This window comes from Chaetomium fimeti (assembly GCF_033439085.1).
Source record: "Chaetomium fimeti strain CBS 168.71 chromosome Unknown B0H64scaffold_1, whole genome shotgun sequence".
In the NCBI taxonomy this organism is placed as follows: Eukaryota; Fungi; Ascomycota; class Sordariomycetes; order Sordariales; family Chaetomiaceae; genus Chaetomium; species Chaetomium fimeti.
The window spans coordinates 2996843-3013913 of record NW_026944329.1 but is presented as its reverse complement, the minus strand read 5'-3'; the positions used below and the strand labels follow the sequence as shown (position 1 = coordinate 3013913).

At 55.8% G+C, this 17071-nt stretch overlaps 7 protein-coding genes across 7 annotated transcripts; 4 read left to right on the top strand and 3 right to left on the bottom strand.

Annotated features, from left to right (window-relative positions):
- Positions 1-665: 665 nt before the first annotated feature.
- On the top strand, positions 666-2518 carry B0H64DRAFT_381759 (NAD-dependent glycerol-3-phosphate dehydrogenase N-terminus-domain-containing protein). The gene has a single exon (XM_062802822.1). The coding sequence runs from the start codon at positions 740-742 to the stop codon at positions 2363-2365; it is 1626 nt and encodes a 541-aa protein (XP_062664258.1). The 5' UTR covers positions 666-739; the 3' UTR covers positions 2366-2518.
- On the bottom strand, positions 2519-4199 carry B0H64DRAFT_381758 (uncharacterized protein). Its single transcript, XM_062802821.1, has one exon. The coding sequence runs from the start codon at positions 3977-3979 to the stop codon at positions 2597-2599; it is 1383 nt and encodes a 460-aa protein (XP_062664257.1). The 5' UTR covers positions 3980-4199; the 3' UTR covers positions 2519-2596.
- An 830-nt stretch (positions 4200-5029) lies between these two features.
- Positions 5030-7386, top strand: B0H64DRAFT_334247 (uncharacterized protein; the record flags this gene model as incomplete). The annotated part of the gene is made up of 3 exons (XM_062801096.1): positions 5030-5322; positions 5440-6589; positions 6645-7386. 3 exons carry the CDS (start codon positions 5030-5032, stop codon positions 7350-7352), a joined length of 2151 nt encoding a protein of 716 aa, XP_062664256.1. The 3' UTR covers positions 7353-7386.
- A 3591-nt stretch (positions 7387-10977) lies between these two features.
- On the top strand, positions 10978-12434 carry B0H64DRAFT_22224 (uncharacterized protein). Its single transcript, XM_062799584.1, has 5 exons — positions 10978-11136; positions 11196-11210; positions 11268-11317; positions 11371-11390; positions 11441-12434. Exons 1-5 carry the CDS (start codon positions 11109-11111, stop codon positions 12039-12041), a joined length of 714 nt encoding a protein of 237 aa, XP_062664255.1. The 5' UTR covers positions 10978-11108; the 3' UTR covers positions 12042-12434.
- On the bottom strand, positions 12433-13363 carry B0H64DRAFT_352413 (ribosome biogenesis protein SLX9-domain-containing protein). Its single transcript, XM_062801493.1, has 2 exons — positions 13226-13363; positions 12433-13152 (listed from the first exon to the last, which is right to left on the bottom strand). Exons 1-2 carry the CDS (start codon positions 13226-13228, stop codon positions 12475-12477), a joined length of 681 nt encoding a protein of 226 aa, XP_062664254.1. The 5' UTR covers positions 13229-13363; the 3' UTR covers positions 12433-12474.
- A 388-nt stretch (positions 13364-13751) lies between these two features.
- On the top strand, positions 13752-15219 carry B0H64DRAFT_315122 (uncharacterized protein; the record flags this gene model as incomplete). Its single annotated transcript, XM_062800230.1, has 2 exons — positions 13752-13920; positions 13973-15219. The coding sequence occupies 2 exons, from the start codon at positions 13752-13754 to the stop codon at positions 15217-15219; spliced, it is 1416 nt and encodes a 471-aa protein (XP_062664253.1).
- A 289-nt stretch (positions 15220-15508) lies between these two features.
- B0H64DRAFT_437883 (mitochondrial import protein Pam17-domain-containing protein) lies at positions 15509-16384 on the bottom strand (the record flags this gene model as incomplete). The annotated part of the gene is made up of 2 exons (XM_062806293.1): positions 15509-15612; positions 15685-16384. The coding sequence occupies 2 exons, from the start codon at positions 16382-16384 to the stop codon at positions 15509-15511; spliced, it is 804 nt and encodes a 267-aa protein (XP_062664252.1).
- Positions 16385-17071: the final 687 nt, after the last annotated feature.

The window sequence follows — 17071 nt, the reverse complement described above, 5'->3', positions numbered from 1 at the left end:
GGCGCGAACATTTTTGCAGCTGCGTTGTTCTGTGTCTTAAATCCTAATGTCTTCTCTCACTCACGAGAGATCAGAGCGTCCCCTTGGGCATTGGGGGTCATGGCTCCATGGGCAGTCTCAACCCACTGATCGGTTGCTGGTGGGTTGACACCGGCCCATTGCCGATCGCTAAGAAACTAGTGTAGGGAAGGTGTCAACGGCCCGAGTCGCTATCAACGGTGCACCGACCATAACTAGTTATATGTCCGGCCCCGGGCCGAAAATACAATCTTGTCGCTCGCAGCTAAGAGCGCGCTGAAGGCGTCCGCGGTCTCCGACCCGCGAGGTAAGCCGCGGCAAGCTACGATATTCTGAACAAACTCCCTCGGCCCATTGGGCAAGAGGCCGAAACTGAAGCGTTTTCTGGAGAGCCACGATGGGGCTTATGGATGCTTGGCAGATCCGTGGCCTCGGTGACGGGGAGAGCGATCGGTTCGGCCGAGGCGTGTCGCGGAGGCCCCCTTACCAACGTGGAAGTCACATGGGAGCTTCCAGAAATTTGTGGACGAGGAGTCGTCTGAGAAGGGAAGGCGGTGGGATATTCTGCCCCTCTTTGCGTCATGGCTTGCAGAATGGGCCAACAGCGTCGCAGAAAATTCGCCGGCAGACAGTGGCGATGCACACAAAGACTGCACGGACAGAGGACCTTTTTGGCTGCCCAGTGTGCCATGTGCCAGTGAGGCTTTTCAAGGTCTTAAAAATGCGAGGGATCGTGCCGTCGCCCTTGCCGGCCGCATACAAAAGGAATGGTAAAACCACCCCTGGTTTGCTGGCGAATCCCTTCATAAGCCACTTCATCAGCCCATCCCTTCCTAACATCCACCACCGGTCACCGCCTGCCATTTCCTCGCCCAACGTGACCAATTTCCACACCCATATCCACTCAGGAAGCTGCACGTTCCGACTGCCCAGGCATAAACCTTGTCAGCCAATTCGATCACTTTCATCCCAACCTTCTCACCGTCCAGATTTCTCTCCACCAGGTCGTCCGAAGCCTACTAAATCAGCAACTCAAACCCGGCGTCTGAAGTCAACAAACAGCTTGACCTCTTCACTCTCTCAAAAACACATCCTCAACACTCACTACCTTTCCCGATCCACAAAAATGGCAGGGCCTTCGGACGCTATTCGGCGCAAGCACAAGGTGACGGTTGTCGGGTCGGGCAACTGGGGCACGACGGTGGCGAAGCTCGTCGCTGAGAACACCAAGGAGCACTCGGATATCTTTGAGGAAGATGTGCAGATGTGGGTGTACGAGGAGAACGTGACAATCCCTTCCGATTCACCCCACCACGCCGCCGTTGGGGACAAGCCCCAGAAACTCACGGAGGTGATCAACACATACCACGAGAACGTCAAATACCTTCCTAAGATTCCGCTCCCGAGCAACGTCGTCGCGAACCCCTCGCTAGTCGACGCCGTCAAAGACTCGTCCATCCTTATCTTCAACCTCCCCCACGAGTTTATCGGCAACGTCTGCAAGCAGATCAAGGGTCACATTCTCCCGTACGCCCGGGGCGTGAGCTGCATCAAGGGTGTTACGGTAACGGAGGACAAAGTCGAGCTTATCTGCGAGTACATCAGCGAGTCGCTAGGGATCTACTGCGGTGCTCTGAGCGGCGCCAACATCGCGAACGAGATTGCGAACGAGCTGTGGTGCGAGACAACAATTGCGTACAACACACCGCTGTGCGACCGGCGGGGGGAGAACGGGTCGAATGGGGCAAACGGAGAGCACCACCGGGACGCCCGCGGCCAGATCAGCAAAACGGAGCTCACCCCCGTGCCGCAAGACTACCCCCCCGCCGACCACAACGAACTCCGGAAGCTCTTCGACCGACCCTACTTTACCGTCTCGATGGTGTCGGACGTGGTTGGCGTGTCGCTCGCCGGCGCACTCAAGAACATTGTTGCCCTCGCATGCGGTTTCATCGAGGGCCACGGCTGGAACATGACGGCTAAGACGGCCGTGATGCGCCGGGGCATGCTCGAGACGATCCAGTTCTGCCAAGAGTTCTTCCCTGAGACGATCCAGGAGATGACGTTCTGGGAGAGCGCCGGCTGGAGCGACATGATTGTGAGCTGCACATCGGCGCGGAACTGGCGCTACTCCAAGATGGCGGTCGAGCGCGGCGTGTCTCTATACGAGGTTGAGCGGACCGAGTTGAATGGCCAGAAGCTGCAGGGCATCTCCACAACGAAGGAGGTCATGAGTTTCCTGAAGGCGCGCGGTGTACAGGACAAGTACCCGCTCTTCAAGGCGGTCGAAGGGATTGTGGATGGGACATTTGAAGTGAAGGATATCCCGGTGCTGTTTAGACAGTAAATGCGGCATTACGAGCGGAGTATGTAGACGGGTTTCGCTTTGATGGGGTCGCATCGTCCCACACGGGATGAGGGACCACCCAGCGATTATGTCTTTAATCAACTTTGAACAAGCGTCCTGCATTTCATGGATGATATTGAACTCCTCTAAAATCGGATATCCCGCCGTGAAATTAACGTAATGAAATGGTATCCGCCTAAAACGCAGCCTTCCCCGCCACCCCGTTTCCCATCAGTACTCATCCAGCAGCGCTCTTTTCTCCTCGTCACCCACCTCGCCCTTGCCCCTCAATCCGCTCGCAAAACTTGCCCTCCTTCCCTTCACAGTCTTCACTACCTCTTCCTCCGTCTCGTCCTCGCCCTCCTCAGTCCTCTCCCCATCCCCAAACAACTTCTTCCCCACACAGTCATAGCTCAACCACACCAGGTTGAACATGACCGTCGTGGCCGCCACCACCCACGGCGGCGACCGGCCGCGCCCGTCGGCGAACCACCGCCCGGCCATCATCAGCAGGATGATGGTGGGCGCCCAGAAGCCCAGGAACAGGCCCTGGCCCCACCGCTGCCGCGGAGTCGTCCGCGTGTAGGGCTGCAGCGAGGCCAGGTACGCCTGGTACTCGTGCGGCAGCTCGTGCTCGCGCGCCCCGTCCGCCAGCAGCTTGAGGTACCGCGCCGACGGCTGCGCGTAGTCGGGCTGCGGCCGTCGGACCGGGGTGAGCAGCCGGCGGAGCCAGCTGGGCGGGGTCCGTGGGGTGCCGTCGTCGTCGTCGTCGTCACCGTCCTTTTTGGTGGTGGTGGTGGTGCCATTGGCGGTGTCGGGCATGTCGGGGATGCGCGGCGCGTACAGGGTGTGCGCGAGGAAGGGTGTCGGGGGCGCGGGGATGGTCGGCTTCTCGGGCACGCGCACGCTCGGCGGGAGGGCCAGGCACGGTACGAGGATGTCGTGGTAGCTTGCGCCGCCGCCCTCCGTCGCGACGATCTTGGCGTAGTCTTCCGCCGTGACTTCGTAGACTATCCCGTACAGGCCTTTGTTCCAGACTGGTGGGCGGCGCGCGGGCCCGTTCCGACTATCCGCCCCGTCTTCATGTTGCGCAGCTGGCGGGCCGATCGGCGGGTGGGGGAGCTCTGGCGGGAACTTCGGCGGGGTGCCGGGGATCTTTCGGAGCGCAGTGTTGGCGAAGCAGGGCTCGCGGTAGGGGATGCCCGGAAGGTCAAACGTCAAATCCAGCGACGGCGCTGCAACGTTGACTTGACTTAGGGGACGGATGCCACGCATACCGAGAAACGTCTCGGCACACATGTTTGAGCCATAGGCGAGATAGAGGACGGTTTTGGGCTTGACGGGCGCATTTTGGTTGAAGGCTTTCGCAAGTATCGGTTCGCTTGGAAACGGTGTCGGAGCGACGTCGGGTTTGGAAAGCCGAGCGGCAGAGGTGCGGGGAATAGAGGAAATCGGGGGGTATTTTGGGAGAACTGGCTTTGGTCGAGCAGCCCAGGACCAGAGGATCTGGATATGGCGGAGACTCCAAATCGCAGTGTCGTCGTCGGATTTGGGAATGCGCGCCTCCTGCTCGGAAGCGAGAACCGATGTTTCGGGTAATTTGGCGGCCCCCATGATGTAACGTCAGTTGCTCAAGTCCGGTCCTAGGGCTGAAATCCGGCGAGGCGGTGGTTGTCGTGATCCGTGAGTGGAATGGCGACATCTGAGGGCGGCGCTTTTATAAGAGCTCGCAGCCCTCCCTGGTAACACAATGGGCCAAGCAGGTGCCGCGCTTCCTTTCTCAGCCTGGCAGCGTGCACACATAATCAAGAATGGTGGGTCCGGACTTCGATGGAGCTAAACTAATAAACTCCACGAAAACCTCCGCTGTTAAGCCGAGTCCGAGCCTGATGGGCTCGGAGGATTGATTATTAATGTTATTAACTCGGCGAGCTTGCGGCCGTCTTACGATAAAACTCTCCAATGGAGAAATCTAGGGGACCCCGGGTCTCAAAATGTTCCCCATCGAGGAGCGGAGAGAAATGCGAACCCCCCTCCGCCGGACCGGGCGTGCTTTGAGATCTCCGAGTGACTAAGGTACCAGCTCTTCATTTAACGATGAAAGGCGAACATGTGCCGGCCGTCGAGTGACTCAAGGGTGAGATTGGAAACAGCGCATTTGAGGCCAGGAAGCAAAAATATATAACCCTAACCCTACATTACACGATATCGTGCGGCAACCCTTCCACCTCCTCGCGACCCCATGGAAGTCGAGTATTTCGGAAGCTTGAAAATTGTGTGACTCAATCTGAAACAAATCAAGTCAAAATGAAATCTGAAGGAACTTGTGAACTGGATTTTGAGGTGACAGCTTTCCGGGTAAAGAAGCGTTGTTGTTCCCGTTGGCAAATGGCCCGCGCCTTCCTCTGCCTGCTTCCTGGGCGTGTCAAGACAGGAGGCAACCGCGTCCCAGACGTACCTACCTGTTGGATCTCGGAGTTAACTGAATGTTGAAATTAGGTGGTGTCCCCCAAAAAACCGCACTGCGCAGACTCTCACGCTGGCCCCCATCGGATCTTGAGCAACTCCCCCGAATGCTGATGTCCCTGCTATCTGCCCTGCTTCCGGTGCAGTGGAAATAGTCCGCTCTAAAAGCCCTTCTGTTATTCATTTTGACCGTTCGAGATGGACTATACTCGTTATTCATCCCAGCCAGCAACTGTCGACCTCGTTCGTGCCGACTTGGCCGAAACCTGGACCATCGATGGGTTTGACTTTGAGAGTCCGCAGCGGTCCCCCTCAGTTTCCCGTGTTAGTGACATGCTCGACCTCGAGTACATACCAACTCCCCGCCCCCCTACGTCAAAGACTACAAAAAGGGACCCCCTACCCGAAATACTGGGCGACTTCCTCGAGTTGTCGCCAACCCGGAAAAAGAGGCAGAACGAGAGCCAGGAGAGGCTGGACACTCACAAGCTGTCAGAAAAGGCGAGCGGTAAGTCTTGTGCTAGGCTTCCCCCGTCCGGTCTCCCGGATATTCCGTTCATGTCGACAGCCCCATCCGGTGACTAAACCAGGCCCCCAGGCAAATCGAGCAACCCTCCCGGGGGATCGCAGTTTCGAGATTCCAAGACAAATAAACGCAAGGGTCCCAACCAGTTGACGGCAGCAGCCGATTCACCCATAAAATCTTCCGTTCCCAAGCCCGGAAAAACGACAACACTTTCAACCGCAACAAAGGGACCAGCAAAGGTGTCCAACCAAGCCAAGGCGCCTCCTAGGTCTCTCCCCACCAGGGCCAATGCGAAAAGGGGGACGGGCGGTGACGACCTTTTCGAGTTAAGTGACGTTACAGACACGGAATCGGAATCCAGGCCAAAGAAGCGACAAGCCAAGCTACCATCGCCTAAGGGACGTCAATCATTCCCTCAACGCAAAGCTCGAACTACTGAGAAGGGGGCAAGGTCCCCCATCACCCGGAAGAGCAAGCCCACACCCGCACCGAAGAAACCGTCCAGTCGTGATGCTCCTCGGAAAAGCAAGGCCAGTGCTGGACCAACAAGTACCGACAAAACTGCCCATACAAACGAAGAAGAGGCGTCTAGCACCCCTAACTCTCAAGACGACGAGCTTACACCCACGATGGCTCGTTCTACCTCGAACGAACGCTCGCGCAAGAATGATTCTGTGTTTACCTTTCAAACCACAGATGGCCCAGGGAATATCGCTTCCCCAGAGCCCCCAAAACCTTCACCGGTTTCAGTGAAACAGAACGACGTTTGTCTACAGGCCCCGTCGAAACCCCACGATGTCATAACTCTGTCCAGCGAAAGTGCAGACGCAGACCGTGCGGCTACGGAATCGAATTCGCCTATGTTCATGGATCGATCCCAAGAAAACGTGCCTGCAGAAGCTCCTCCAGATATCTCCATAACGATCAACACAGGGCTAAGTTCTGACAAACAATCACCAAAAGGGCCACCTGTAGACCGTAGATGTCTCGGTTCTACCCCTCCAACTTCGTTTCAACCGGATGCGCTAGGACACCGCCACCAGAGCATTGAGCATTGCTTGCCCGCGAGAATACAAGAAGCATTCTTTTCCGACGAACAACCAGTGGCACCATCGCCGTCCCCAGCCCCTGAATCGGAGCCCAACTTGGAGGAATGTTCGGGAGTTGAAGACATTTGGAAGCAAGTGGTGGAGGATGATTCCTCGCCTGCCATTCTTCACCGAATTGTGACCGTTAGTGTATCTTCCATCTCCCTGTAGTAATCTGCACAGGCTAACCCTACCCCAGCTGCTGCACCGTTCTCTAAAGCCTAGAGAGGAGGTGATACGCGACATCGCAGCCGATTATAAGGCGAACGCTTCGAACTTGCTCAACAACTTGCGAGCCCGGCATGGCCGAGAGAAGAAAGACACTTTGACCGCTCTCCGGAAGGCGTCCAGCTCGTCTTTCGCCATCTTTTCGGGGGCAGGACAGGACATGGCAATCCTCATCGACAAGCTTCGAGACATGGATGTCGCCCACACAGCAGATACAATCAGACGGCCGGTCCTTGCAGAGAAACTTGATTCTGTGGTCATGCTGTGCCAAACCAGGCTAACCAACTGCGACCGGGAGGGGCTAATTGGAGATGGCGTCGCGAGCGAGTCTGACGATAGCCTTGATGGTCTTGCAGAAACCTATCGCCTCCGGTTGATTGAAACAGTTCGGCAATCCGAGGGTCAGTCTCCTAAAGTCCCAGGCAAGGTCGACTTACAGGTCGAGGATTTCATGAAGCAGTGCCTTTACGGCACAACCAAAAGGATCACAACCCCCACAGCCAAGAAGTCAGACAAACCTGCTCGGAATGCGGACGAGGCTCTGGAAGTCCTCTTAGACGGTATCATTAACACGCTGCAGGAGAGCAGAGAAGGGGGGAACCCGGACCGGGCCGCTGCTCAGGATATCGATATTGTCTCTGAGGACTCTGACATGGGAAATGTGGACATTTTAGCGTGAGGTATTATTGTTGCCTTAGCGCTTTCCAGCTAGGAGAGGACCCTACATCAGGGAGAAACAAAAAGGGACATTTGCAAGAGTCAGGGAATTGTCTGGAGGTCAAGGTGTTCACACGGAGGTTTTCACGGAATACTTAAGTCACGATTTGCTGAGGAGAAAATTCAATTATCTATTATACATCAAGCTGGAATGTTGAATGACAGGTACGGTGTTACCTAGTTCCACAAGGTATCACTATAGCTTAGTACTCCTAACTATAAGGAAATCCAATCCTGAAAGTATTTCCTTGTCCAAAAAAAGAGGAGGTAAAACCCAAAACTGTGAATCCAAACGGCTGCCCTCGACCGAGATCGGCAAGACCACGGCAGCCTCCAAATACTACCTGCAAACCTGTAAACGTTGGGCTTCTTGAACGCTTGGTTTGGATCAACTCATTTAGCAACCAAAGCCAAGTCCCGAGGATAAAAGTTATGTGACCAACGCCGAAGCGGCCATAGCCCTGTCGTTTGGCACGAACGGGGTGAGTGACTTACTAAAGGCAGACGGTCCATCAGGTCATTATGGCGATTTCTCCTCCCACACTAACGGTCCGCGCGTTTTGCGGCGACCTATTGCCGGGCTCGAACGGCGCGTGGAGTTCGGGACGGCCGATGACGTGCGGGCAGGGGGGGATTACGATCTCCGAGCGTCGAGCTCGTCATCCTTGGTCTGTGCCGCCGCCGCGGCGTGGCGCGCGTCGAGCTCTCTCGACGTGGTGCGGAAGACCAGCGTGGTGACGACTTCGACCTTGTTCTTGTCTTCGGCCTCGCTGACCTGCGAGGCGAGGAAGAGCGTGATGGGGGTCGCGGTGCGGCCCGAGGTGGTGCGGATCGCGCGCGGCTGCACGCCGAGGCCGCACGGCGGGAAGTAGGCCGGCTGGCTTACCGGCGCGGCGGTGTATGGGGTGTTCCTGGCGGTGGTGTTAGTTAGGTGTGTTTTGCTTTGCTTGTATGCGTTGCAAGAGCGGCTTGGGGCGAGAGCCAAGGCTTGATTGAACGTCATGGCAGTCTGCAAGGGGTGTAAACAATTCGGGGCTGGACTTACTGAGGGTTTTTCTTCTTGTCAGAATCACCAAGTGCGGCCTGTTTCGCCTTCTCTTCCTTCCACTTCTTGATCTCCTCGAACCCCATCGTGAGTTGGTTTAGCCTCCGCGGCGTGCTTGGCCGGAGAGGACCGAAAGCTGCTAGAGACAGTTCCCGCAGAGGGGGCGCGCGGACAATGCTTGAAAGGGTCATGTTAAAGGTTGGGTTGGTTACCTAATGTGACCGAATATCAAAAGTGAGCTTGTGGTGTGTCGAGAATGGCGGCAAGTTCAAGGTGTGGACTTTTCGGTTCCCGATGCAAAATTGCAAAGCAACCCAAAGCAAATCTAGGAGAAGCCATGGTTTTTACGTCCTTCCGTCATAAAACGCGAAAAAGGTGAGTCACCAAGTAGGCTTGCCACCGCACAGATACACTATATCATGAGGTGTGTTCTGTGAAAAGCACCAATAAGTTCCATGGATAAGGGGGTTAGGTTGTTATGGGCATGATGGAGTCATGGGCACTATTCATTATCGAGGCCCGTGCGGTAGCCATTCATAAAGCGAACAACACTATGCTTGTCCGCTACCTACTAAGTAGAACATGTTCTCGTCGTGTTCCTCCCCCCCAACAGGGGGGGCTTTTACTGCGTTACAAGTTGGGCTAGCATGACTGGTTGGCGGATAACGATAGGGAAAAGGCTATTCTGATAATGAATGGGAGGATTTAGAAAGACCAAGCTCTGAATACTAGTAATGTATTGGAGATGTGTGTCCTGGAAGACTGCCTCGTCCAAGTAGCAATTTGCATGGCAGCTCGGGGAACAGCTGAGGCTTTGTGGCGGGATCGCTTAGGAACCTAGCGATTAATTCTTCCTTCCATGGTCAATGATAAGTTTGCAATAGGTAGCCGTAATCTCACGGTTCTGGAAGTACCCCAGCCGCCTCCGGCGCATTATCAAAATGCTCATCATCGGTTTCTCTCTTTATCGATACCACCTTCACCCCTTAGCCACGAGACCCCGAACACAGGTCAATACCAATAGTTTCTTCCAGCATACTGGGAATGCTAAGACCCTCACGTGCTTGTTCTATGATTACAACCTGTATCCAACATAGAGCAGGGCACAAAGAAAAAATCTAGGTTGCCCCAGGATAACGTTATGCCAGCAAGAGCACATGATACCTTCACTGCAATATCGTTGTATGCATACTGTTTGTGTTACTCTTTCTAAATTGTCATCTGGCACCATGAAGAACCCATGTTATGCGGTTCAACACTTTGCATGTGCAGCTCCTGCAGACTCCATTGTTTGTGCTGCAGGATGTGACCCCGGTGGTGTTGTTCCCTCACGCCAGCGCAGCAGCAGCAGCAATGAGCGCATCGCCAGCGCCACGCGGTCAGCAATTGTTAGCTGCAAGACTGAATACTCTTGACCATAGAACCTTCAACTCATCCCGCTGGCCGCATTTCTCAGGGTAGGTGGGTGGTCCAAACCTGGCTTCAAACCACTCGAGCCCGGAATTTTGGGTTGCGTTAGAGGTGACGTCTCACTGCCGGCCAGCGCACCCACCCACCACTCCCCGGAGCGAAGCGTCTTGGCGCAGGCGCAGCGAATGGACCTCCGGCCTGGCCCAGACTGGGCGTCGTGTCACAACACGCCGGGGTGTGGGAGGACCGGGATTCGGTGACGTCGGTTTTGGATTGATATCATCGTCTTGGTCGGACTGAAAATCAGGATGAAATTTCAGGGTTTCAATACGTTCTGGTAGTGTATCATCTGAAATGAATATGGGCCATTGTTAAGGGTTTACATCCTTTTTTTAACCCCCTATTGTCTCGTCCCTGACGATTGTTACTCGGGCGGCTTTTGTCCAAAACTGCTCATGCCCGCAGAGCGCAGCCACAATGCAAGGGTGTGCGCGAAGCATTGGCACTCATTGCGGGGCCGCCAAATTCCGTGGCCGAGCCCAGAAAGCCTCGCTTTTCCTCCCGCTTTCTGCCGCCACGCCTTGTGCACCATCGTGTTCCCCGCCAAATCGTCCGAATTGGCCGTCGACGAGACTGTCAAAGCGGCACTCGACCGCTCTAAACCCTTCCCTTTCCCGTCGAGTTCCCGCGGCCATAGTATACGTAGCCGATCCTCGCCCGGATCCCTCTTTTCCTTGCAAGCAACGTCGAGTAGCGAAGCCTTGCTAGAGGGCCCGACAAGTCGAATCTCGAGTTCCGGTTCCTCCGCGTCTTCCGCGGCTGTCAGTATTTTACCCTCGCCGCCGGTCCTCTCGACTCCACCGCCACCCAAATCGACGTGTCAACCGGCCTTTCACGGTTTTCCTTCCCCGACACTCGATCTCCATCCCCGACCCCACTGCAGACCGCCGACAAGATGCGTTTCCGGCAGAGTATGGCTAGGCATTTTGGGGATAGCGTAAGAACAGATTCTTTCTCTACTCTGGTGGGGAATGTTGTTCGGCCTCGGCCTTTTACGTGAGCGTGGAAAATATTGGCTAGGGCGACTGATGTCTAGCGGGTCGAAACTGTGGTGGGATGCTTGAGCATCCAGCACTATGGCGAGAGGGCGGCTGGGTGTCAGCGCTGCTAGCAGAATGGAGATGTTGCAAGTTGTTTTCCGGGGATGATTGTTGCAATGGTTTTCTTATGTGGAACCATCAACTAATTGATGAATAGCTCGGAATGTCTTCCCCGAAACCATACCTTTCGTGTAAGTTCACCCTGGTCATGTTTTATGCTGTCTCACAGACTAACAACTCCTCTCATCAGACCACGACATCCGCCGTACGTGTTGAAACCAACCTTGGCTCTCTTCCAGTGACCTGGCTAACTCCTCTTTAGTTGATACGGAAGACATCAAGGCACTCAAGCACGATTGGCTGACGGATAGTGTATGCTCAGACCGTCTTGATTCTTATTAGTCTGTATACTGACGATATTGTAGGCCATCGCTTTTTGGGAAGAGTATGTTGGGACCCCGGATTCTCCGTTTTCCGATATCTAACACGCACTAGATGGCTTGAGCGTGAAGTCTTGCCCAAGTACCCGCAGGCTAGGATCGTACTTCTCCGGCCCGTCGTCTCTCATCTCTTGATGCAGACGACTGACCTCCAAGGGGACGCCTCGGCCTTGCCCGACTTCCGCAAGATAACGCACATTTTTCTTCCAATAAGTGACAGTCGCGACCGCTGGAACGCCGACAGTGGGAGTCATTGGTCCCTTCTACTCGTATCGGTGATTGACCGGGTAGCATTCCATTATGATTCCCTCGGTGGCTCCAATTTCTCCGCCGCTAAGAGGGGAGTAGAGCGGTTGAGCATTGTCCTGGGCGTCCCATTGCGATTTCATCAGCTGGAGGACACTCCCCAGCAGGAAAACAGCAAGGACTGCGGTGTCTTTGTCTGCATCCTGATGAGGCACTTGCTCATCAAGCGCCTTCTCAACGCCAACGCTTACGAGAAGGTGTCCATGTCGATGGCGGGGAAAATGGTTGACAGCCGCGGGGGGAGGAAAGAGATGTTGCGAATCGTCGAGTCGTTACGGAAGGAGGGCGAGAGGCGCCGGAGTGCCAGCCCATTCGCCAGCTCGTCGAACGACCCACCACGCATCGACTAGTAGTTCTGTGAGCAGGCGTTACGAAAATGGGCCACAACTGGGCGGCGTTCGCGATATTGTTTTTTTTTTTGGGCGTTGGGCAAGACCTAAATGGACATCAAGAGTTGGGCCGGTGTTGGAGCCTATTAGGATGGCGTTTGCGGTCGAAGGAGTTAGGGAGTTGGGTCGATCCCGAGTACCCCTGGGTTTTGATGCTGGTTTTTTTTTTTTGGCGGGTATTGAATCATGGCTCGCGTGGATGCAGCGGTTATTATACGAAGTAATATGGACGGCGAGGGGAGGGTAATTGTGCAGTATTTGCGCTCAGCCTTCGGACTGGCCCAAGTCGTCACATAATTCCGACCCCTGTCAAGGGTTGGCAACGCCGATTCACGTCTTTCAAGCGCTCAGCCTTTTCGTGCTTGTATGCTGTTTGGCATTGTGCCTTTAATATTCACGTCTTGTTTAAGAAGGCGGGATTCTGCTCCATCGTCGTAGAAATAAACCCCCGCAACGCCGCCCATCGACCCGACGTAGCCGTAGCAGGCTGCGCCGCCGCCGCCCCCGCGGTCTGTGTCTCTCCCTCCGTATCCATCTTCTCCTGCGCCGCACTCCCACCAGCAGCCGCGGAAGTCGTCCCCTCCGCGGAAGTCGTCGAGATATTCGCCAGCTGCGCCAGACTCCGCCCAAACCGCTCCATCTCGCCCTTGACCAGCCTCTCCTTGCGCTTCAGCGCCCCCGGCCTGCTCTTCAGACTCTTATGCCGCACCTTGCCCTGCGCGGCCTGCTCGGCGTCCATGGCGCCCCCGCCCGCCGCCGCCTCCTCGTCCATCCCGACCCGGATGTCGTCGAGCGCGTCCCCGAGCGAGTCCAGCGTCGCCACCAGCTTCTTGGACGCCCGCCGCCGCTGCTGCCGCTTGGCGCCGATGCCGGGTTTGTTGGACGACTTGGCTACCCGCGACAGGAAGGACGAGTGCTTGATCAGCCGCTTGTCGCGCTTCGAGTCGATGAACCCGTCGGACACGACGTTGTTCTCGCGGTGCAGCTTGCGCGGCAGCAGGGGGTCGGCTAGGCGCGCGCGCGCCTTTTGCCGTGCGGTGAGGCGCTTCGCCGGGGCGGGCGCTGTTGGGGCCTGTGGAGGGGGGGGGGTGGTTGTTAGTTAGTGGATGAGAGTGGGGTGCGGGGGATGGAGGGGAGGGGTGTACCATTGTGAGTTGTTGCCGTTTGGCCGCTTAGGTTGGGGTTCAGGTTTGGAGGGTGGGAATGAAGGCGTGGGTGCTGGTGGTAGTTCTCGGGCTTTGTGGCCGAGGATGGCGAGCTTGAAGTTCGCAATCGATGCGCTGGGATCGGGGTGTGGCAGCGGCGATTGGACTTTTTAGTGGGGCACTGCCTCACCGCTTTCCTCGCAGACCCACAAGGCGGGCTCGGCTGCTCGCCAAGACGTCCAGGATCTCGATGATGGTGGGGGAGGGGCAATTCATCTCAGCCCTACAGCGGCACAATCGGCATCTCGGATCCTTTCTGCGAGCAAGCGCCTCCGAGGTTCCAAGTTTGACGACGGGCCTTGACGCCATTGGTTCAATATTGGCGATTTGACCCATACATACACTATCTCTTGTCACAAGCTTGAGAGCCCAGTGAGCGCGGAAGAGGGGCAGGGATTCGGTGTTCGACGTGAAGAAAAGCAGAATATCTTTTTAGTTCCTCGCAGGTTGCATGCTTTCGGTTACGATGGTGCAACGCGAAGCAATAGATGCGGATATGACAGATAAACCGTTTGCCAACGGCCAAGCCACGGCTGCTACAAACCTTGGAGCAGATGGTGGCAGCCGGCGCCTCACAGACGAAGAGTTTGAGAGATACTCTCGTCAGATGATCGTTCCTGGAATGGGGAAAGAAGGTAATGTGGGTGAACACGCACAGTATTAGAAGTGGGCAACTAACATTCTCAGGTCAACTCCGCCTGATCAACTCACGGGTCCTCATAATAGGAGCTGGTGGCCTTGGCTGCCCGGCTGCTCAGTATATCGCCGGGGCAGGGATAGGGATCATCGGTATTGTCGACGGCGATGTAGTCGAGGCCTCCAATCTTCACCGTCAAGTCGGCCATAGCACCTCCCGTATCGGAGTGAAGAAAGTCAACAGCCTAATAACGCACCTCGAGGACCTGAATCCACTCCCTACTTACGTCCCTTACCCCTTCCAACTCACCCCCCAGAACGCTGCGGACATCATCTCACAATACGACCTTGTCATGGACTGTACCGACAATCCCATAACACGGTATTTAATATCCGATATTTGCGTGCTTCTCAGAAAGCCTCTCGTCTCCGCCGCGGCGGTCCAGAAGTCGGGTCAGCTCACGGTGCTGAACTGCCCCCCGACACCACAGGGCCGAGTTGACGGCAAGTACGCTCCCTGTTACAGGTGTTGTTTCCGAAAGCCGCCACCACCAAGCTCCATGGTATCCTGCGGCGAAGCCGGCATCATGGGTCCGGTGGTTGGGATGATGGGCGTGGCACAAGCCGGCGAAGCCATCAAGATCCTCGCTTCCGCACTGCATATCCCGTCCCCGACCACCGACAGCACGCCAGAGCGAAACCTGCAGCAACCGACCTTGCTCATCTACACGTACGACCTCGACAGCGCAGTCGGCCCGTATTCCTTCCGCGCGCTCAAGATGGGCGGGCGCAAGAGGAACTGTTTCGCGTGCGGCGAGAACTCGACGCTGACGCTGGAGGGCATCAAGGCCGGGGTCCCCGACTACGTGCAGTTCTGCAGCGTGCCGACGTCCAAGGTCGATCTCCCGCCGGAAGAGCGCATCACTGCTGCCGCGTACCACACGGCCAAGCAGAGCGGCGAGCTGCCGGAGCATATCCTCATCGACACGCGAGAAAAGGAGCACTTCTCGTTTGGGAGCATCGAGGGGGCGGTGAATACCCCCTTTTCTAAACTGTTGATGAAAGCGGCTGCTATCAAGCGGGACGGAAGTCCTGCGAGTGAGATCCTACCGGCAGACGCGAAAGACTCGGATGCACCGATCTTCGTGGTCTGCCGGACGGGGTTGGATTCACAAGAGACGGTGGAGAAGCTGAAAGAACTTGGGCTGGACAACGGTGGCGAGAGGAGGATTGTGGATATCATGGGGGGCATGAAGGCTTGGAAGGAGGAGGTTGATCCTACGTTTCCGTATATATGACCTCCACCTGAGTGGACATTTTGACGCTAGTACCCACGATGATCGCTTGGGGCGTGATGTCGGCCTGTTCAGCACAAGATGCCGGCGGTTATGTACCAAGAGGAGACTTTCGCTGGTTGCCTGGAGATGTCCTGCTGACTATGTTACAACCGAGAAGCCGCGAACTCCAGAACAAATAAAAGACGTGATAGACTGGACCACACTCATGTCGGCTACCCTTTGTGTATTCCGAGCCGTGCCACAGCACATTCTCGCTTATCAAGACAATTGCCGCCGTTTTAGCGGGTGCTCATACGAACGACCCTCCCTTTTTCTTGTTGAATGACCTCTGGTCCCTCAACCACTGCCTGTAGCCAGCCACGCTCGAGATCTTTTCGCCGTAAAAGTCGGGTACTGCAAACACGTTAGCTACACACCATCCCCGAGAAATAACAAAACACAACAAGGAACGAAAAGGCCACCCACCAGGATTCCGCACCGAGCTCGCACTCGGATCAACGCGATGCTTCTTGATGCGCGCGAAGAACTCGCTCTCCTTAACCGCCATGGGACCCTTGTACTTGCTCTTGAGCATGTTGAAGACGCCCGAGCCGAGGCTAGGCCCGACCAGCCAGCCGAGCGCCGCGGAGCTCATGGTCATGAGCCCGAGGGTGATGAGGGGGTCCAGCGGGATCCGGCTCACCACGCTGTCGGCCATGCCCGAGCTGAGCACCAGCGCCCCCGCCGACCCGCTCCCCAGCGCGCCCACCACGCTGAACCCGGACTGCCATCTCCGCCGCGCCTTGCGCAGCTGGAAGAAGGTGTTCCAGTCGAGCACCGCCTGCTCCGGGTGCGCCGTCGCCGCGGCCTTGGCGGCTGTTTCCGCGGCGCTGGCGTCGGCTGCGGCGTCCTGGGTCGCGGCCGGCTGGGATGGCTGGCGGTGGCTGGAGGAGTTGCGGCGCGGTGGTTGGGCGACTCGGTACTTGATGAGGGAGGAGGGCGTCGGCCTGGTCGAGAGCGGGCGGGTCTGTGGTTGCTTCGGAGCGGGGGTGGTCATCGAGAACGGGGATACGGTTAACCCGGCGGCGTACGGGCAGGTAACGCTGCGCAGGAGGGCAGGCTGCAGAGCGCCTGCGGAGCGACCAGCGCCCGCACGGAGCATGGTCGTTGTGGTGGAAGCTAGCATCTTGCGCAAGGTGGTGGTGCGGTCGAGCGCGAGGAACTGCGATGTAGTTCAGATAATTTAATGTGGTTGGTCAAATAGAGAAATTTCACATCGGAGTGAGTGGGGAGGCGTCTTGAATCGACAGCGTTGAGCAAGTCAATTGCTCATTCGCGGCAAGTTCGTTGGTTGCCCTTGCAGTTCTGGTGATGGATGCCAGAGCTGTGGTGGAGACCCATCCCACCTTTCGATTTTCCAGCCTCAGGCGCCAAGATGCCAATTCGGCCAGCTTGGGCGATAACAAGCGATAAGAGCTCCAGCAAGCGTGCGGGAATGCAGCTTCCACAACGTTCTCATGTGGCTTCAGAATCGGAACACCACTCTCAAAGGCGTATTCTTGAATGTAAGATGAATTAGATAAACATGGCCTGATGCGCTTGAAATTCTGAAAAAAAAAAGCTTGCAAGCTGTCGATGTAAGTTAGCAATTCAATACGAAATAAACGTAAAATACTAAAATTACAAACTCATAATTACGGCAGTTATTTGCTACTAAGCGAAAATAAAAAATAATAAGAAAATAATATAAATTATGATATTAAGAATTAGTATTATTTTATTTTGAACTAATTTTACACTCCCTCTTATGAATATTTTAGTTGTTTTATTTATTATATTATATTATTTATTAGATATATAATAGATTCCTTTA